The 22,318-nt window shown below is 36.0% G+C and overlaps 2 protein-coding genes across 2 annotated transcripts; both read right to left on the bottom strand.

Moving 5' to 3' along the window:
• Positions 1-26: 26 nt before the first annotated feature.
• On the bottom strand, positions 27-15,144 carry ankmy1 (ankyrin repeat and MYND domain containing 1). The gene is made up of 16 exons (XM_067396006.1): positions 14,716-15,144; positions 13,518-13,664; positions 12,978-13,429; positions 11,203-11,419; positions 9,948-10,124; positions 9,191-9,840; positions 8,370-8,541; positions 7,891-8,031; positions 7,659-7,805; positions 7,455-7,562; positions 7,114-7,245; positions 4,789-4,902; positions 4,526-4,691; positions 4,262-4,382; positions 4,020-4,174; positions 27-198 (listed from the first exon to the last, which is right to left on the bottom strand). The coding sequence occupies exons 1-16, from the start codon at positions 14,848-14,850 to the stop codon at positions 47-49; spliced, it is 3,186 nt and encodes a 1,061-aa protein (XP_067252107.1). The 5' UTR covers positions 14,851-15,144; the 3' UTR covers positions 27-46.
• Positions 15,145-16,001: 857 nt separating this feature from the next.
• Positions 16,002-22,287, bottom strand: hsh2d (hematopoietic SH2 domain containing). Its single transcript, XM_067396007.1, has 6 exons — positions 21,849-22,287; positions 21,095-21,234; positions 20,848-20,937; positions 20,552-20,717; positions 19,736-19,969; positions 16,002-17,962 (listed from the first exon to the last, which is right to left on the bottom strand). The coding sequence occupies exons 2-6, from the start codon at positions 21,217-21,219 to the stop codon at positions 17,465-17,467; spliced, it is 1,113 nt and encodes a 370-aa protein (XP_067252108.1). The 5' UTR covers positions 21,220-21,234; positions 21,849-22,287; the 3' UTR covers positions 16,002-17,464.
• Positions 22,288-22,318: the final 31 nt, after the last annotated feature.

Here is a 22,318-nt window from a genome sequence, read left to right on the forward strand (position 1 = left end):
AAAAAAACTTACATAACTAATGTTCAATTGGCCTATTAAATGCATTCTAAATAAAACTGTAATTTTCATTCAGGTCATACTCTTGTATTTCTGGGGTCACGCTCAGATTGAAGGTCTTGCCTTTTGCTTCTTTGGTCGACACAGGTGAACGGGGTCCGATGGATGCGTGTTTATCTCTGCTGCTTTTTCCACTGACAACTGTAAAAACACAAAGTGTTATGCATTAGTTTATCGTAGTAATAAAACAATATATTCGTCAATTAATCTGCCTATATGTAGCTATTTTGCGATTATACTTATTGTCAGATGCATTTTTTTTTTTTTGAAGAAGAAGAAGAAGAAATTAATAATTTCCTTTTTATTTAGCAAGGACACATTAAACTGATCAAAAGTGACAGAAATCTTTATAAATTTTATAAATGTTTTACTATTTCAAATAAATGTTGTACTTTTCAACGGTAGTATATTATATTTTACTACTATAGCAATTTTGTGTATGTCTAATTTGCGCCCATCAGTGTTATTGTAGTATTATAGAGATACTATTATATTTTTTTTATCAATAGATTGAATTAGTTTTCCATTTTCATTTAAATTTTTAGTATGTGTGTTTTGTGATTTTTTATTTTATTTTTTTTCCTGGAAATTAGCTAAAATAACATTTTATTTTATTTCACTTGTAGTTTATTTTATTGGTTTTTATGGTTTTAGTTTTAGTTAACTTTAATAAGACAAGAGACTCAATTATAAAATGTTGTGTAGAAACCGTTCTACATTTGATCTTACGATCATTTCTCAAATGTGCTTACATGTGATTAAGAGAATGAATGTACGCACAGACAACGTTTGTACACCTCTCTTCCAGATGTGAAATCTATAAATTGCAAATGATCTTGAAAGCAGCTGAATGATTTATATAGACCTTTGTAAACGCCCCCTAATTAATATCATTAGTATATAAAAGAGCACCAGTCAATGTCCAAATTCTTTACTTGAGAACGGCGAGCAGCAAGAATTGCTTAGATTTCCAAATACCTGCAGTACTCCGACTCTCTGCCACAAGGAAAAGTGCTGCTTCGAACCTGATGTGGCACTAAGCACTTTTCCACATCAAAGATATTTTTTATAAATATGAACGTTGGCATGGATTTTAGCATACACACACTCTAATATCAAACATAGTTTATAAATGAGGCCCCTGGCACATATATATATAAAAATGGTTTTGGTCGTAGAGCATTATTTGGATCTACATCTTATGTAGAAACACTAGACAGACAAATCCTCCAGAGAAAAGCACACTGTGAACACCCTAAATATACAGCAATCAGGTTGTGCCAGGTTCCTCGATGTCCTGGTGAACCCTCTGCGTGATTGTCCGACACTCAGATGCGCCCTCATTTGTTCTAGAAGTGTGGCCTTTATCTCACAAATGCTTTTTAAATAACACTGTTGTTACTGGAGACTGCATCTTGATTCAGTGTATTCTCACAAGAACGGACTGCTACAGGAGAGGGTCATTTCTCATTTCATTCTTTAAATCCCATAAGACCTTTGTTCTGTTTTAAAAACAAATCCTCTGCTCACACAATACACGTCTGCTTTAATTTCAGTGCCCACTTCACATAGAGTATACCAATATTCCCACTGACTTCCATAGAATGGAAAAAAAAAATACTATGTAATTCAATTGTGCCCATCAACTGTTTGGTTACCAACATTCTTCAAAATATCTTCTTTTGTGTTCAGCAGAAGAAAGAAATTCATACAGGTTTGGAACTACTTGAGGGTGAGTAGATGATGTTTAGATGAGTAGTAGACGTTTAGATGATGAAAAATACTGATATAATACTGATCGACTTTTACAAATCAGTCAAGACTAGGCTGGGAATCATAAGAAATTTTCCGGTTCCGATTTTGCCTAATGATTCCGGTTCCGATTCCATTAAAATTATTAAACAACCAATAAAAAATTGTAGTAAGGGGAAAAAATGCACAATACTCAACTCAAACAGTCCTTTTGTGTTTATTATACTCGTAAAATGAGTTTAACAAATTCGGTAAGGTTCATTAGTTAACATTAGTTAACTACATTAACATGAACTAATAATGAACTACGGCATTTATTAATCTTTGTTAATGTTAATTTCAACATTTTCAAATTCACAGATGTACTGCTCTATACTGAAAGAGAAGATGCTACCGTCACTCCGACCCCTTGGTCGTCATGCACTTTTCCAACATGACAATGATCCTAAACACACATCTAAGGCCACTGTTGGATTTCTGAAGAAGAACAGGGTGAAAGTCATTTATTGGCTCCTGATCTAAACTCAATCGAACACCTATGGGGATTTCTGAAGTTGAGCATCACTCTCCATCCAGCATCCAGTCTCTAAAAGAGGTCATTCTTGAAGAATGGAAAAAGATAGATGTTGCAAAATGTTGCCAACTTGTTCATTCCATGCCTAGAAGACTTGGTGCTGTTACTGAAAATCATGGAGGCCATACAAAGTATTAAGGCAGGAACAAACCAAGCCAATGGTCGGCCGTCGGGCAGTTTTTCTTCGTCGGCCAACTAAGTTTTCTCAGTGTGTTCTGCACCGTTGGCTGAAGTTGGTCCTCGTCAGCCTTTTTTCGGCCGGTTCGACATGTTCTGATTGGCTGTTCAGCTACTGCCACCTGCTGTTTCGGAAAGGCATTTCATCTCACGCAGGCGTAGAACTGACGTGCTGCTTGGTCGTCGGCTGTTTAGCGTCGGTTTGGTGTGTCAGGGCAACTTTGGACACACACGCTGCCGACGTGAGCAAACCCCGCAGCCACTTTCGTTGCCACTAGTTCGTCAGCGTCGGCTTGGTGTGTTCTGGCCTTTAGATGTAGTAGTTTTTGTTGTGGGGTGTACTCATTTTTGCATCACCTTAATTTGAGTAAAACTGAAAAATGTGTAATATAAGTTATATTATTAACCTTACTTTCATGTTATAAGTTAAACAGATGTTATATTAAACTTAGTCTTGTCAATATTTTGGAAATTGTTTTTGTGTTCATTGAGATATTGTTTAAAATGTTACTTTTCAAAGGGGGTGTACTCATTTACGCTGAGCACTGTAACTAAGGTTAACAAAGATTAACGAATACAGTAACAAATGTATTGCTCATGGTTAGTTTATGTTAGTAAATAACATGAACTAACCATGGGCAATTCATTTGTTACTGTATTTGTTAAATTGTAAAGTGTTACCACAAATTCAACACAAATAAGATGCTTGAACACACATGTAAGATCCAGACAGGGGAAACTAAATATTTTTGTAAGTTGGATTCATAAAGACTTCACTTGTTTCTGAAAGAATGATTCAGTGATTTTTAACAGTAATTTGTTGCCAACCAGTGGGATAACAATGTAATCGATACAGTCGTTATTTGAAGCATCCAGTTGCTTTGAAAAGGTGATTATTATTCTATTTTGATCGGTAACATAGACATCAGTGTTTATATCTGAATAATAAACTTTTGTATACTTCTTTGATAATTGGAATATTTATAATACAGAAATAATGACACTGTGTGTTTGAAAAGATTGTTTGTGAAGCTGTTTATATCTAAACATGACAACTGTTCTCTAGATCAATGGCAGCGTGAACGCAGATTTGAATGTCGCAATATTTTTGTCAAAGGTTTAATATACACGGGGCAAATCCTTGACATTTAGGAATTAGAACACATGGGTGATGAAATCGTGAACGCGATCATTTAAAGATTATTCGTACAGCTTTGTGCATCTCTCTCTCTCTCTCTGCATTGATATCTGATGCATATGAGTAGCGTGAGGGCTTTTCAGTGCTTTCATTGCTATAATATTTATGAGGTGAAACATCTCTATTAAAGGATACGCTCCCCACACTTCACACCAGAACCGTTTTCGGAACCGAAACTTAGAAATTTTGCGCGGTTCCGGTACTTTTCAAAAAACACTACCAGTTCTTGGATCCCAACCCTAATCAAGACATGGTACTAACCTGGCAAACGGACACACTCGTCTCTGTGGCGTTCATCCCATGCATTCGTTTTGCAGGTCTTGCTACAGTAAAAGACCTCATGACAGCGGCTACAGGCCATAAGCTGCACACCCACCGATCGGCCGCACTGGTAGCAATATTTGAAGCGAGGCTTTCTGAAATAAAACCATAAATAGACACGGATTTGAGGTGTCACTCACGTCCACAGCAGAAAAACACTTTGGTTTGCTATAATGAAGTACCTCTGCACTCTCTGACCGATGCATTTGTTAAAGGAAGTCTTGCTGTTCTGTTCAGGAGAGCTCAGGAGACTCGGTGTCGACCCTGCTCCAGTATACACAAACTTCTCTGAGGGACTGACACCTTAAACAACCAACAAACACACACACACACATTAGCAACCTGTGATTTTCAATCACACTTTGAATGGATGCACAAAACCTGAAACCAGCGAGACAAAATTGATAAAGCGTTGTGTATTTCTAGTAACGATCAGCGAGTCTCACTGAGTATGCCTTGGCTCCTTTCCTTCTCCATGCGGCATGTTTCCATTCTGATCGCTGCCTGTCTCAGCAGATCTCCCATGAGGCCTAGCAACTGCCGGCGGGCATTATAGGCTTGTCTCTCATACTTGTTGAGGGCATGATACGGGGTGTGGGCCATGCGCTGGTTCTGGTGGGAAAGCAGAACCGGTCTGGTGAGCGGATTGATAAACGAGATTTCAGATGATCTGTAAAACACGGGATGAACTGGTGATGAAAAGCTGCACCTGTTGGAATGCGCAGTGCGCATAATCCACGACTGTTCCCACAGCGCACCTGCGTCCCTCGCCCACCATGACAGGCATGAGGATGTCAGCGCCGGATTTGATCAACTTTTCCAGCTTAATGAAGCAAAACAGAAACAAAAAGAGCAGAGTGATTAGGAATAACTATGTTTAATTTTCCCTCTTTACTTGATTGACAAGTCTCTGAAGTACTAAATTGTTTCTGAACATGATTTGACTGATAATTCAACCTGATCTTGTGAGGAAAAATATGACTGGGCATATGTTTGCTGCCAAACATGCCCTACGTACCAGTGTCAGAAATTAACTTTTTTTATAAGGAACAATATTTGCCCCCTGGAGTTTTATCTTTAAAGTGGAAAATAAAATAAAATTAAATAATAATTATTATATTCTATAGTATTGTATTCATTATATATTACACATTTTATATATAAATATTTATTATCATTCTAAACAATCATTACTGAATCATTTTGTTAAATCAATGAACAAGTACATACTATATTTATATATACAGTGGTATGAAAAAGTGTTTGTCACACTTGAATGTTTCAGATCATCAGACAAATTTAAATATTAATCAAAGATAACACAAGTAAACACAACATGCAGTTTTTCAATGGTTTTTATTATGCAGGGAAAACACAATCCTCAGAAGCTACACATCATGTTGAGATCCAAAGAAATTCAGGAAAAAATGAGAAAGAAAGTAATTGAGATCTATCAGTCTGGAAAAGGTTACAAAGCCATTTCTAAAGCTTTGGGACTCCAGCAAACCACAGTCAGAGCCATTATAAACAAATGGCAAAAACAGTGGTGAACAGTGGTGAACCTTCCCAGGAGTGGCCGGCCGACCAAAATTACTCATCCAATTACTCATCAATTACTCATCGACTCATCCAAGAGGTCACAAAAGACCCCACAACAACATCCAAAGAACTGCAGGCCTCACTTGCCTCAGTTAAGGTCAGTGTTCATGACTCCACCATAAGAAAGAGACTGGGCAAAAATGGCCTGCATGACGAAAACTGCTGCTGAGCAAAAAGAACATAAAGGTGTGTGTCCCATTACGTCTGGCGTAAAAGTAACACAGCATTTCAGAAAAAGAACATCATACCAGCAGTAAAATATGGTGGTGGTAGTGTGATGGTCTGAGGCTGTTTTGCTGCTTCAGGACCTGGAAGACTTGCTGTGATAAATGGAACCATGAATTCAGCTGTCTACCAAAAAATAGGACAATGTCCGGCCATCTGTTTGTGACCTCAAGCTGAAGTGAACTTGAGTTCTGCAGCAGGACAATGATCCAAAACACACCAGCAAGTCCACCTCTGAATGGCTGAAGAAAAACAAAATGAAGACTCTGGAGTGGTCTAGTCAAAGTCCTGACCTCAATCCTATTGAGATGCTGTGGCATGACCTTGCTTGAAAACCCTCCAATGTGGCTGAATTACAACAATTCTGCAAAGATGAGTGGGCCAAAATTCCTCCACAGCACTGTAACAGACTCATTGCAAGTTATCGCAAACGCTTGATTGCAGTTGTTGCTGCTAAGGGTGGCCCAACCAGTTATTAGGCTTAGGGGTTGCCCTTTTTCACACAGGGCAATGTGGGTTTGGATTTTGTTTTCCCTTCATAATAATGCATGTTGTGTTTACTTGTGTTATCTTTGATTCATATTTAAATATGTTTTATATATATATATATATATATATATATATATATATATATATATATATATATATATATATATAATAGTATGTTATATATATAATAGTATGTTATATATAAATATATATATATAATATTAATATATTTGTATTATAGTTAATACTAGTACTTAAAGAACAACCATACTTATTTTTAATTTAATTTAATTTATCTTATATTTAATTTTTACAAAATCTACCAATGAAATATATTTATTCTATTTATATAATAATTTACATAGATTTTTTATTTGTATTATTATATATATAACTATATATATATATATATATATATATATATATATATATATATATATATATATATATATATATATATATATATATATATATATATATATATATATATATATATATATATATATATATATATATATATATATATATAACTATATATATTATTATTATTATTATTAATATAATTAGATTCTTTAAATTCAATTTTACATTTGGTAAATGACATGTTATTTTGTAATGCATAGTGCAACTACGGAGCCACTATGCAGAAACATATTTCACACATGCACAGACACATATTTTCCCATGAGACCAGGCAGGATAATTAGTTGAAGGGGCTCACCAGCTTGACTTGGTTGTGTGGATGTGGCCCACGATTGTAGTTGATGTTGGCAAGGGCACAGAGGGCGCTGCCCACATGACGGGTGAGAGGAAGATTAGGATCAGCCCCTCCGGCCAGCAGTTCATCCACAGCCTGGGAAAACAACATTAACACACACTGCACGTCAATGCAATGCCATAAGAGTTTTCATGCTCATCATTCAGTAATGACTTATTATTCCACAATCACTCTGTGTTTTGGAACAGACAGTATTTAATTATACCCTAAAAGATGATTTGTTGCAAATAGCTGCACTACAAATGATTTAGTCGAAAGAAGTGATGTCAGTACTGATTACGTACAAGGTCGTTGCCACTTGCAATAGCCAGAGACAGGGGTGAATGGCCACTCCACACATCATTGGGGCTTGCTTTGTGAGAAAGGAGAAGCGCAACCACATCTCTAGCATTCTGAAAGAAAAATGATATGCTTATTTTTGATAGATAGATAGATAGAATACTCATTCTAATGAGTATCATGTTTCAGTGTATATATTGTGTTCTTACTGCATAATCGCTGTCTCTTTGGCAGGCCACATGTAGTGGTGTCCTCCCACCTTCTTGAGGAAACTCGATGGGGGCTCCGTTGAACTTAGCCTGGGGTCTAGAGGCCATGAAATACTGATTCTCAAAGGCCTGGTGCTCAAACGTGTTCTGAGGGTTTATATTTATTTCATTAGAGTCATTAAAAAAGGTTGTGGGGCAATAAATTTATACAAAACCTGAGGTTTGCTCAGACCTTATCAAACTCGTAGACTTCATTGGCATCCTGAGCTTTGACATCAGGGTCCGCTAAGGCGTGCAATAGGAGCTGTGTGATTTCAGGACCCTCTGCTCCAGGCAAACCTGCTGCTATGTGAAGGGGGTACAGACCCCTTTGCTGTCACGGACAGAAAAAGGAGGACTCAAACTAAAACAACCAGATAGATGTCTTGCTGTTAATATTCTAATGTTTTTTTAAAAGGTTAGTAAGCAGAAAATCACCTTTTAAAATATTGTAAATTAACTTGATTATTCAGGAAAGGAATCTACTTTGTAGATTAAACCAGATAAGTAAAGGTTGATGACAAACTAATTATATGGTTTTGTATGAATTAATTGTATTTTTTATGCATTTAAAATTTTAATAATAAGAATAAAAGCTCAAAAAATAAAATAAAAGAAAATGAGAAAGAAAATGAAATAAATTGTGAAATAAAATAAAATAAATTGATGTACCTCCGGAAGTAGAGGTATGTCTGTACGAGCCCCGCACTCCAGTAGACGACGGACGCCCTTGACATGGGCAGCTTTGATAGCCAGGAAGATGACAGGCATGGGGACAGTAGAGGCATTTGGGTCTGCTCCTCTCTCTAACAGTAGATTAATTGTAATCCATCGATTCCGATGTCTATCAGACCAGACAATCACCAGTCACAAACCACCACAATTTTTCATTAAAATCAATCTCATTACTATAATACAAAAAAAAATAATAATAATAACATACAACATTCCTTTTGATCAAAAAAGTAGAGCATGGCACTAGCAATGCTAAAGTCATGGGTTTGATTCCAAGGGAATGCATGAACTGATCAATTGTAAACCTTGAAAGCAATGTAAGTTGCTATAGATAAAGGTATCTGTCAAATGCATTAATGTACATGTAAATAATATTGTACAAAATTATTATATATTTTATATAATATTATATAATTGATTTTATATTTTAAATTATTGTTTTATTGTTTTTAATTAGCATTATTGTTATTATTTAAATAATTAGATTAATATTATTTTAACAATTAATACATTTAATAATAATAAATACAATTATGTAAATTAATTAATCATTTTTGTAATAACTGTATTATTATTGTAATATTATTAAAATATTTATTCACATCACATTAATAAGAATTTTTAGGAAAAATATGCTTAGTTGTCATGAACATGCATAAAAAATAAATAAATAAATAAAATCAAATAAAATTAGATATGGCCCAGGAATATTTTTTGTGATATTAACCTAAATAAAATTAAATTTTATAGAAATTTACTCTGTTTTAAGAAGCGCAATTTTCCGGACCGTCTCTTGGGTGTCTGATGGAGTCACTTTTCCTGTCTGACACAGGATCTCAGCACTCTTTTGCAGGATCTCCTCTGTGACGTCAATGTGAAAACTAGCCAGAGAACATACAGAATCAAAGGAAAGGTCATCGGATCTGATGCTCCTCTCTAGTTTTTCTTCAAACTCCAGATTTGTCACCTCTTCTTCAGAGTCAACAACATTCTTTGTTTTCCTCTCTTGCCACAACACAGAACCCACTGCAATTGTACCATCAAAGACTTGAATAGATCTTGAAATTATACCATGTGGTTCTACTGATGGTCTATCTTGTTCATGTTCAGGGTGAAGAACTATCTTCTTGTTTGGGTCCGTATTTGCATTGATTTGATAATGAACTTGAGGTTCCTCAGAGTTGTTGAGGCCTTCTGGTTGGTCAGGTTGATCTTCATTTATGACCTCAATGATTTGCTCTTGAGCTTCGAGTTTCTCCAAGTTATTGAGGTTCTCTGGTTCAAGACTTTGGTCAACCTGGTTGGTCTGTCTTGGTGTCTCAAATGTCTCTTGGCCGCTTTCATCTTTGGGTGTTCCTGTCATTGGATCTGGAGAGGATTTATGGGAGACATCTTCCAAAGGCTTGATCTTTAGCGTAACAGACAGCAAAAAGGGTGGAACAAGAAATGAAAGGGAAAAATGATATGACTAACTATAAGCATACCAAAATACAGTGCAAATCACAGTATTCTTACCTGTGGCTCTGGGCTGATATTCTGGGTCACTTTCTCAGCCAGTGTCTCATGTAAAGACTGAAGTGGGTAGTAGAGGACATTACAAACAGCCAGAGCAGACATGCCTTCATCATTTAGCTTATTAACATCGGCCCCGCTGTCCAACAGCATGTGGATGACATCGTCATGACAATGCACCTACATAGACATGCAACAAACCTCATTTACATATTGATACATCAGCACACATGCAAGTTGTACTGTGTGTTATTCAAGATCTGAAACCAGTAGTTTTCCAAACCAATGCTGCCATCTTCTGGCAAATATTGCTTACTATTTATATGACGGGAAGGCTCAAAAAGAGAGTTTTGCTACAAAATGGACATTATGCAATGAAAAGTAAGCATATATAAAATTTATATATATAAAATAATATACTATATATATATAGTATAGTTATATATGTGTGTGTGTGTGTGTGTGTGTGTGTGTGTGTGTGTGTGTGTGTGTGTGTGTGTGTGTGTGTGTGTGTGTGTGTGTGTGTGTGTGTGTGTGTGTGTGTGTGTGTGCTTTTGTTTATATTACATTGTGGGGACCAAATGTCCCCATGATGTAATATAAACCTGAGTTCACCTACATCGTGGGGACCAGCCAGCGGTCCCCACAATGTAAATGGGTTTATAAATCATATAGAATGAGTTTTTGTGAAAAAGTAAAAGTTTGCACAGTTTCCTGTGAGGGTTAGGTTTAGGGGTAGGGGCAGGGTAGGGGGATAGAATGTACAGTTTGTTCAGTGTAAAATGCATTGAAGTCTATGGAAAGTCCCCACAATTCACAAAAACAAACATGTGTGTGTGTGTGTGTGTGTGTGTGTGTGTGTGTGTGTGTGTGTGTGTGTGTGTGTGTGTGTGTGTGTGTGTGTGTGTGTGTGTGTGTGTGTGTGTGTGTGTGTGTGTGTGTGTGTGTGTGTGCATATATATACCTTTATAAGAATAACCATAAAAATATATTTAAAAATAAATATATAATATAATATAATATAATATAATATAATATAATATAATATAATATAATATAATATAATATAATATAATATAATATAATAAAATATAATATAATATAATATAATATAATATAATAATGTATCATAGTATCAAATTGAACATTCACATATGAAAAATATCATATTAATATATATCAAAATAAACATATAACAAATAACTAGTGGCTATTTTCTACTGAGTTAGATTTTTATCTTGTTAAAACAGAAGCTTACCGTGGCTGCTATGAGAGCTGTATGTCCCTGTGCGTCACTCACGTCAGGATGGACTTTTCCATCTCTGAGGATTCGATAAACATTCCTGCATTCACCATGTGAAGCTTCCTTGATCAGTTTCTCTGAGTTCAGTTCCAGGGGACCTTTGGGTCCAAACTGAGTCCTGTTCATATTCAGAACTGCAGTTACATCCCAGTCTAATGTTTCTGTCTCAAATCTGCAAGGAAAAAGAAAATGATATGGGTAAAATAAAGGTAAAATAAAATAAATTCATTTATTATCATTGTGATAATGTGATTAACGTAGATAATAAATATAAAATAAGTAAAAACATAGTAAAAAAAAAAATAGTAAATATATGACAGGAAGGCTCAAAGAAAGAGTGTTCTGCCACAAAATGGACATTATCCTTTTGATCTTTAATTCATAAAATTAGCAAAAATCTAATCTTTCATTGAAGGAAAAGAATTAAAAGTGGGAAAATCACATTATGAAATAAACAGAAAGTGGCTGTAAGAATATAGCTAAAGCATTAAAATCTCCATTTACACCATCGGGACAATAATTAAGAATTTTCAATCAAATAAGGATGTTACAAATCTGCCTGGAAGAGGATGTGTGTTTAAATCGTCCTAATGCGCGGTGAGGAGGAAAGTTTGAGTGGCCAAAGACTCTCCAAGGATCACAGCTGGAGAATTGCAGAGATTAGTTGAGTCTTGAGTCTCAGAAAGCCTAAAAAATGATCAAACAGCACCTACATCCACACAAGTTGTTCGGGAGGGTTTCAAGAAAAGTCCTCTGCTCTCATCCAGAAACAATCTCCAGCATATTCAGTTGTCAGACAAGACTGGAACTTCAAACGGGACCGGCTTCTGTGGTCAGATGAAACTAAAACAAGAGCTTTTTGGCAGCAAACCCACCAGATGGGTTTGGTGCACACATGGATAAATAGTACCCCATGCCCACAGTTAAATATACTGCAGGATCTTTAATGTTGTGGGCCAATTTTTCTGCTGGAGGTCCTAGACATGTTGTTCAGATATATCGTATCATGGATTCTACCAAATACCAACAGATAAAAAAATCAAAACCTGACGCTTCTGCTAGAAATCCCATATGGACCATGGTTGGATCTTCCATCAGGACAATGATCCAAAACAAACATCAAAACCAACACAAAAATGTGTCACTGAGCACAAAATGGAGCTTCTGCCATGGTCTTCCCAGTCCCCTGACCTGAACCCTAAAGAAAATGAGTGGAGTGAACTGAAGAGAAGAAGCACCAACATGGAGCTGGGAATCTGAAGGATCTGGAGAGATACTGCATGAAGGAATGGTCTCTGATCTCTTGTCAGGTGTTTTCCAAACTCATCAGGCGTTACAGAAGAAGACTCAGAGCTGTTATCTTGGCAAAAGGAGGTTGCAAAAAGAACTGAATAAAAGGGTGCTAATAATTGTGGCCATCGTGTTTTGGAGAAAAACATTTATTTCATAATGTTATTTTCCCCCCACTTTCAATTATTTTCCTTCAATGAAAGATTCGATTTTTGCTCATTTTATTAATTAAAGATCAAAAGGATAAACAATGCAGATTTATTTTTACAGTCATCTTTGATCATATTTATCAAGGGTGCCAACAATTTTGTCCATGTCTGTATATATTCCCTTTTCATCTCATTATATTAATACTAATATTAATGCATTTATTAAAAAATAAATTAAATTAAACCCTTTGGTTACCTGCCCAGGTTAATGCTAAGCAACAATCTTCTTACCTGTGTCTCTGAATGTGTGCATTCATGCGCTGCTGTAGCGTCAAGGCTGTGAATGGTGATCGCTGCTCTGTGCTGATGTCACTCCTCCCAAAAAAGTGAAGGTCCAGGTCCCGGCGTAGACACCTGGGGATGGGCAGATGGTCTGAGTCTGTGGAGTAGCTCTCAGTGTCTGGAGGCAGGATGAAACGTTCCTCATCCTCTGATAACCCCTGATCGGACTCGAGGGGGCTGCCATCTGTACTCCACTCCACATTGGGAGGAAGGTGAGGTTGTTTCAGGTGTTTTTTAGGCAGTCTGGTCATGTGTTCTGGGAAGTCCTCCAGACTGAAGCCGTCCTCCAGTGTGGTGCATATTCGCAGTAACACCTCTCTGTGCCAAAGGCCCACATCCTGTCGCCCATCAAGGTATGTCATGATTCCAGGGCCAAAGCGTTCATCAGCATGATACAGACCCTGTAGATGGGGAGAAGAGATTTTGCTTAATTATCCATTATACAATAAAAGTAAACGTATTGTTATTGAACTATGGGAAATGTGAAACCTCAAAGGTTGATCTGTCTGGGAAAACTTGCACTCCATATCCTTCTTTTCGGTTCAGATAAAAGTTTCCTGTGTATTTGCATCCATTTGGCCAGGAATACATGCCTTTGCCATGCCGATAATCCTTAAAAAATGAACCTTTATAAAACTGAATAAAACATGAAAAAAATTTGGTGTCAAAGTGGCAAGTACTCTATGATGATTACAGTGGAGAGGGGAGCAATAAAAATTATTCAAAATAATTTTGAAAAAAAAAAAAATATATATATATATTTTATTTACAAAGGGTGTATTTTTTGGCACTTTCCTCAAATAGGGTACAAAGGGCCTGGAAATAAATTCATTCATTCATTCATTTATTAGTTTTTATATTTAAATACAACTAAATATTATCTGAGTTTATTTTCTATTCATTTCCTTTGATTGATTTTCTAGCAGTATACAATATTAAATGTTCAGTGGTAGAAAACTGAAAATAAATTAATTAAAAACATAAATAAAAATAGGGTATGAAAAAGGCGTGAAAAGAAATAAACTCATTTTTTTTACCTTCAACTACAGTCAAACCAAAAAGTATTGATATTGATATTTTTTATATATTTTTTCTAGTGGGTGCAGGACACTATAGTTCATTTATGTAAGTGAGGATAGCAAAATATAGTAAACTGTGACATATTATACCCAAAAATTCTTCATACAGTAAAATTTATTTTTTTAAAAATGGGACCAAACATTATTCAGACACTTTGACCTTACCATGTTTTGCTAAAGTGTTATCTGACATAATTAAGATATTTTTTTTTCTGACAGTTTCACTCTCAGATCTTGTCATATTACAATTTTTTAAGCTATAGTGAATAAACTCTATTAAACAATGAATGCTCAAGGTGTCTGAATTCATTTTAGTTTGACTGTATTATCTGAGCTGTTATATTTTTTATATTTTTCTACTGAATATTCAGTAGACTGTCAAAATTATGACACTGTTGTATGATTTTAATACAAACAAGGTCTCTAATGAGAGATTGACCAAAATACACATTTTATACTGACATTTTATATCTTTTCATGATAGGTTAATGATACGTTTTATAATGCCAGTGTTTATTGATAACTTTCATTTCGATACTCAAACTTTATCTTAGAAGCAACAGACCTTTCTATGGTATCTGTTAGGCTACATATGACATGAAACATACCTCTCCATTTGCCCATGTGAAGACACCGGTGCCATGCTTCAGGTTATTTAAGAACTCCCCCTCATATTTACATCCATCGGGCCATTCCTGGATTCCATGTCCATTTCTTTTGCAAGCAATATCCCTTCCCCACATTACTGTTCTTTTCTTCTTATTGAGTTAATATCATGACTTTATAAACGTTTATCTACACAGCGCACGACTTCTGAGTGACTTTATTTTAGTTTAACTTCGGATGGTTACCATGACGACGCGAGAATTCCTAACTGCATGTCGTAAATTTACATCTGTCAAAGTAAAAAGCTAAACATGACGCAGAAAAAAAGTCCTCATTAACTGCAATTACTCCAGTTCCTCTGTGAGATTAGCTGGTACTCCAGATGGTCTATTCACAACATAATATACATGACAAAGGCCGACGACCCTCTTGAAGTAAACACGTGTTCCTCGTTGGTTTGTTTTTGTGTTTCAAGTGACCTGCTACAGTAGTTAAACACCGCGCAACTAAGCAACCGCAACGACCCAGGGGCAGTCGAGAGCGCGCGCGCGCTCGCTTTTCTCCCTCTCTCACGCAAGCCCACACACAACCATATCTGCGATAATAATGTGTTTCAATACATTACTATCTAATTAATCTAAGTCTGTTTTCATGACTTATTTGACGGCTGTCAGGTGTGCACCAAAGCATCGCGAGCACAATTGCTCAAGCGCGTGCTCTTGAGCGCCCGACACATGATATGTGGTCGCGAATGGATTATTCATTACAAGTGGCCTTCCAAAGAGATGAACGTTTAATTAAGAGTCAATGATCTTCTGAGAACATTCGGATAAATAATTACAATGAAAATTAAGACACTTAAAGGATTAGTTCACTTTCAAATAAATAATTCCTGATAATTTACTCACCCCACGAACACAGCGCCAGTTCCATTTTTTTCCTTAGGTAGAATAGGGAAGGCGTAGGACACACAGCGTAAGCTTTTTGAAGAATACGAAAGTGTGGTTTTGGCGGAACCACTTGGAAGGTGATCATTTGTTTATATAAAGCATATACATTTACATTTTTTTCGAAAATGACAGATCGTTTCGCTAGATAAGACCCTTATTCCTCGTCTGGTATCGTTTAAAGCCCTTTGAAGCTGCACTGAAACTGTAATTTTGACCTTCAACCGTTTGGAATATTTTCATCAAAAACCTTAATTTCTTTTCGACTGAAGAAAGACATGAACATCTTGGATGACATGGGGGTGAGTAAATTATCAGGAAAATTTTATTTGAAAGTGAACTAATCCTTTAAGATATGTTCCGCTTAAAGGTGCCCTAGAATTAAAAATTGAATTTACCTTGGCATAGTTAAATAACAAGAGTTCAGTACATGGAAATGACATACAGTGAGTCTCAAACTCCATTGTTTCCTCCTTCTTTTATAAATCTCATTTGTTTAAAAGACCTCCAAAGAACAGGCGAATCTCAACACAACACCGACTGTTACGTAACAGTCGGGCTCATTAATATGTACGCCCCCAATATTTGCATATGCCAGCTCATGTTCAAGGCATTCAAGCCAGTATTAACGTCTGGATCTGTGCACAGCTAAATCATCAGACTAGGTAAGCAAGCAAGAACAATAGTGAAAAATGGCAGATGGAGCAATAATAACTGACATGATCCATGATATCATGATATGATTTGTAAATTGTCTTTCTAAATGTTTCGTTAGCATGTTGCTAATGTACTGTTAAATGTGGTTAAAGTTACCATTGTTTATTACTGTATTCACGGAGACAAGAGCCGTTGCTATTTTCATTTTTAAACACTTGCAGTCTGTATAATTCATAAACACAACTTCATTCTTTATAAATCTCTCCAACAGTGTAGCATTAGCCGTTAGCCACGGAGCACAGCCTCAAACTCATTCAGAATTAAATGTAAACATCCAAATAAATACAATACTCACATACTCAATCCGATGTATGCAAGCAGTATGCATAACGAACACTTTGTAAAGATCCATTTTGAGGGTTATATGATAGAGTCGAGAGCTCGGGAGGGGACGGAGAGCGCGAGCAATTAAAGGGGCCGCAGCCTGAATCTGCACATTTCTAATTATGTCCCAAAATAGGCAGTTAAAATAATTAATAAAAAAAAATCTATGGGGTATTTTGAGCTGAAACTTCACAGACACATTCAGGGGACACCTTAGATTTATATTACATCTTGTAAAAAAATGTTCGATGGCACCTTTAAAAAAAATATTTAAGGTGGTTTGCTGGTCTTAGGTCTAGTTAGTTTTATAGGGGGTTTGGGCACTTGTTACAAGGCTGGAACACCAGGTAAACCATCATAAACAAGCTTATACCAGCAAAATGATGATCATAATCCTGCTCAACATGGTATTTTAAGGTATTTTGAAAAAATTCTTGTGTTTCTTGGATTGTCTGTACATTTATTGACCAACTGCAGTAAAAAGCAAATATTTACAGTGTGTGTTTCTACTGATATGTACAGTGCTAGATTTTAGTAAAGTAAAATCTGCAAGTATAAAGAAATTTATTCCCACAGGCACAACACATTCTGTCATTGTTATATTGAAATATTTTACCGTGTCAAACAGGTTTTTCCAAATGACAAACCTCTGTTCGGAACATGATGTGTCAGAAATGTAAATACATACAGAAAAAGGACGTCACAACAAAGAGCTATTGACACTATTCAAGGGCAATAAAACATCGAATAAAAATGTTTTTATCTAGTAACCAGGTGCAAAAGGAGGGGGATTTAGGTACTCCAATGGTAACTCTATATCTGCAAAGTTGGGAATACCGTCAGATGACTGACATTCACATAACTCCTGATACTCATTTTCCATCACTTGTTTAGGGTTCATGGTCCTGCTATCCAAAACAGGAAAAGTCGGATCCTCCTGACACGCATTGTTAGCGATCTCCTCATACGTGTGCTCCTCTGAGTGCTTCTTTTTCAGCTTTTTCTTAATTTGCGCCAGGCCAAAGACCACAGGTTTCAACTGTTGTTGGATTTTCTGTTGGGTACGGCCTTCAACGGGTGAGTCGGCTGCGATTTGATGTCTGTCAGGGCTCACAGACATCAACCCTTGAGATCTGTCGCCCTCCGCTGTTGCTTGCGTGCGACTTGGCAAGCGCATTCTGGGTGGTAACTGTGGTGGCGTGTCATGAGTTGTGGAAGTAAATACTGTTCTAGGTTTTGGAACAGGCTTTGTTGGCTGATCCTGAAATAAATTTAAAAAAAGTATTATTAGCCATTAGCCTGTTAACTGAACATAGATGTGAAAATGCACTATCCAAATATAAACAGTTGTAATTCATTATTGCTTGGAAATACAGACACTTATTTTATTATTGCTGAAAGCACTTAAAAAAATAAAGTCATAGAAGTGGTAACACCTTACAATAAGGTTTCATTAGTTAACTGCTTTAGTTAATAAACTAAAAATGAACAATACTTCTACAGCATTTATTCATCTTAGTTAATGTTAATTTCAATATTTACTAACACATGGAAATCAAACGAATTAACATTAGTTAATGCACTGTGAACTAACATGAACAAACAATGAACAGCTGGATTTTTATTAACTAACATTAACAAAGATGAATAAATACTGTAACTGTATTGCTCATTGTTAGTTAATACATTAATGGAACCTTATTGTAAAATGTTACTGTTAAAGTTTACTCTAAGCAAATGTACTGTACTAATCATTTATATTTCATTTAAAATATATATTTTACAAAATAGTTTTGACTCTAAAATTGCTATAAAATTTATGTTCCAAATTTAAAGTTGGTATCACACAAACTGGTAGCCTGACTTCGTCATACTCATATTCTAGGCAGAATGTGAGTCTGATACTGCTCCATTGCACTTGAATTATGGGGCGTGTCTTAACCGAACCAGTAAAAAAAACAAACTCTGCACTCAATTGGATAGACCTACAACCAATCAGAGCAACGCAGTAAGTGACGTACTATGTTGAACTTGTACTTAAACTTTTGCCGAATCCCGTTGGAAGGACGGCAAACACATCTTTCCCATCGACAAATGCCTTGATTGCGGTTCTTTGTTCGTCTTTTAAAAGGAATGCGCTGTCGATTTCTTTTATTACAGACGTGATAGCGGAATCTAAACATCTTACTTCTCCAGCTGCAGTCATCGTTGGTGAAAACCATAGAGGTGAAAACCAATTCAACCCAAGCGCTCTTTGATGACGTGGGTGGTTACGTAACCGCAGATAGCCTGTCCATCATCGATTAAAGCCCGCCCTGGCAATTTGATTGGCTCGGCCTTCTGGGAGCCGAGCATAATTACTCCACAATCGATCGAGTCCAGACCGAACTTCCCGTCCAAAAAATGTTGTGGGCGGGGTTCGGGCTGGCACCCAGGCTAACAAACTGGGGTTCCTATGAGAGTTTGTTTAGGTGCTATACCAAAAATAGCCACCAGATGACACAAATTCCATTGAATTTAGATTTTAATTTTTATAAATTCTCCTGTCACAAATTATTAATTTCTGTCACAATATCACTTCTATCACAAAGCAGTCACCAAAAAGAAAACCTTGAGTCTCAGAACTTTCTGACAATGCGTGCTTTGTCAAGATTAGAAAAACATTTGACTATATATATATAAAAAAAAATGTAGTAAATTTTGAATATGAAACATGACACCATACGGAGAGGAGGTAACACTTTGACTAATTTAAAAACGTATTTCAAAGGTTGAATTTTGAGGGTTAAAGCTTTCGAATGATTTAATTTATGATGATTACTAAAATATGTAATAGGAAAAAGGGCAAAATAAATGCTAGAGGGACACTTACTAGCAGGTTAAACAACCTTATTATATAAATTCACAACATTAATATGTACATAATTAATATTTATGTAATTTATATAATAATCAAAATATTATAAATAAAAGATTTTAGCCATTTTAACCTCAAGGACATTATCATCTGGACAGTCTGTTGATGTCGTATTACCATGCTCTGTAGATTCAAAGTGGTCAGTTCCGTCTCCAAGCTTGGATACAGTCTAGCAGAAGGACTTGTAGGTTGCACAGGCGATTCGTTTTGGAGCGGCGAAGTCGTGTTGTGTTCCAAGATATCTGAACGAGGCATATGTGCTTGTGGTGAAGAATTTATCCATTCAACATGTCCAGTGTTTACATCTTTCTTTCGAGGAAATAACAACTCATCGTAGTTATTGTTGCCACCCTGCACACAAGGGTCAAAGACAGATAAACAAAGATTTTGGTTATTGTTGATGGTGGGAATAAACATTGCCTCTATCATGTTGTTGAAGTGGTAAACAACAATTTTATACTATTTAACAATGAAAAAGTGTGCAAAATTTACACACACACACACACACACATATAATATTTTAATTCATAATTATACCATGTTTTCTATTAAAAGAGGGGAATTTTTTTTTTAAATTATATTAAAAGGAGGGAAGAAATTTTAAAGTACAGTTCCCATGGTAACACATTGTCTAATTTGAAAACATAGCCTATTTCAAAGGTTGAATTATTAATTATACCATGTTTTTCTATTAAAAGAGGGGAAAAAATGTTTTAAAATGATATTAAAAGCAGGGAAGAAATTTTGGGCAAGTCGCATCAACTTAAGGTGGTCAAGCTAGTTATTGGAACATGACAGCTGGTTTGGTGGTGGTCCATGGTTGCCTACCAGCTCTAACTAGACTGATCGACTTTTGTCTGGTCGATCTTGACGGATGACCATCGCTTATCTGTTTGTGGTGTAACTAACAGCAATGCAATTGTAACTCTATACCTGTTCACAAGCCACAGTCAGCAGTTCATTGTAGGGTAAAATGGGGCTTCTGCGATGGAAGGCCACCAAGTCATGGAGTGAACGGTAGTGTGCACTTTCTCCCACTATAATGAACTGGTTATCTGGCAAGACGTCAATCATGAAGTGTCTGCAGCGATCTTCAGCTCTAGGAGAAAGATATTTATAGATGACCCTTGGATTAGTGGACTTGTTCATGTACAGTAATTATGTGAATCAAACTTCCTTATAGTGAGTATTCATAACTGATAACAATGGCCACATTTGCACGGACTTACCGATAAGATAATGTATAACCCACTCTGCTCTCGCTAACACGAATGAGGAAGTAACCAGGAGGTTTGCAAATCAGCATTTCCTCTGCAACCCTGCAATACAGAACTTTTTGTTTATCTGACTGGTATTAGGAACCTGAGTTTCTGCTCTTTGATATCATCATGATAAGATATAGGCTGAGCATTCAAGCACATATTACACTTTTTGTCTGCTTATCTTTGTGACATAATACAGTGTATCGTTTATTACTTCCTGGATATTATGCCGTGGAACCATTCTGGAACAATTCCGTTCTTCAAAATGCAGTTGCGCTGGAATTCTGTGAACCACCCGAATGCTGCATCACTGCTGTCATGAGATAAAGGCACAGCCATGACATCCAGTGTGTCCTAAAGGAACAAATAACTTGATGTAATTTTATGGAAAAATATACAAATATACACTTTGGTGTATTAAAATGCTTTTAAGTACAATTCATTCATACAATTACTTGTATGCAATACTTCTGTGATGAACGTGTTTTCAATATCTTAAATTGATTTTAATTGATAAAAAATAGATTTTAAATCTAACTGAACTGGACCAGAGATTTTTAGAATGAAGAAAAAATTGTGGAAAAAAAGAAAAAAGCCTTAAAATTAATAAAACAAAGGACTAACTGTTAAAGTAAATTAAATTAAATCTGAACATGTCATGCATAGGCAGCTATAAATATTAGTCCACACAATATATTGACAGTCCACACATAGGACTATATTTTTCATCGTAATGACTCACAAACTTTTAAATTTCCAAACTTGTTTAATGTGGATTTTACACAACGGAAAAAGGACGTTACATTTCGCTTAGAGTAGCCTACTTATTTACATATATTTCAATATTACAGTGTTGTATAAGTTACATATATTTGACAGGTGTCGAATATGTTGCTTAAAAGATGCCTGTCACTATTACAAACAATAAATACATAGGTAAAAATGTAATGTTTTCATAACGCACTCACCTGCCGAAGCACACGGTACAGTCAGTGACGGCAGCTGACGTGACCTCACCTGTTTAAAAGTGTTGTGTGGGGTGTGGTTTAAAAAAAATTAGCCGACACAATTGCAGATCATGAACTATATGAAATATCTATAGCTCTGTACTTTAAGTCATCAGTCGGTCTCTGGTGAAAACATTTATTCAGTTTACAGACGAGTAGCCTACAGTTGATTTGTGTACTACTGTGGCGTAAGACTTGATATAATGAATATTAATTACGTACTGTTCAACTTCCTGAGAACAGCCTAATTAATATTCATGAGGCGAGCCCATACATAAGCTGAGCTGCACCAGCTGCACATACCATTCAGCAAATCAGGTAGGTCTGCTCTAAGAACGTCACATAACTTAATTAATAATTATGAGCAAAGCTGTAGTGGGATTCGTTGTGGAGGTCTGGGCGACACAAATCATTGTTGTTCATAGTTTTAT

This window comes from Chanodichthys erythropterus, chromosome 10 (assembly GCF_024489055.1).
Source record: "Chanodichthys erythropterus isolate Z2021 chromosome 10, ASM2448905v1, whole genome shotgun sequence".
Lineage (NCBI taxonomy): Eukaryota > Metazoa > Chordata > Actinopteri > Cypriniformes > Xenocyprididae > Chanodichthys > Chanodichthys erythropterus.

What these genes read in the sequence shown, in the direction of transcription:
- ankmy1 (XM_067396006.1), bottom strand. Translation starts at nt 14,850, where the DNA reads ATGTGGGGAAGGGATATTGCTTGCAAAAGAAATGGACATGGAATCCAG. An exon ending in GCACACATTCAGAGACACAG is followed by an intron (nt 11,420 to 12,977) that starts GTAAGAAGATTG and finishes TTTTCCTTGCAG; the next exon opens with ATTTGAGACAGAAACATTAG. An exon ending in TTGCAAGTGGCAACGACCTT is followed by an intron (nt 7,246 to 7,454) that starts GTACGTAATCAG and finishes TTGTTTTCCCAG; the next exon opens with GCTGTGGATGAACTGCTGGC.
- hsh2d (XM_067396007.1), bottom strand. Translation starts at nt 21,219, where the DNA reads ATGGCTGTGCCTTTATCTCATGACAGCAGTGATGCAGCATTCGGGTGG. An exon ending in CACGGCATAATATCCAGGAA is followed by an intron (nt 20,938 to 21,094) that starts GTAATAAACGAT and finishes TCTGTATTGCAG; the next exon opens with GGTTGCAGAGGAAATGCTGA. An exon ending in GGTTATACATTATCTTATCG is followed by an intron (nt 20,718 to 20,847) that starts GTAAGTCCGTGC and finishes TCTTTCTCCTAG; the next exon opens with AGCTGAAGATCGCTGCAGAC.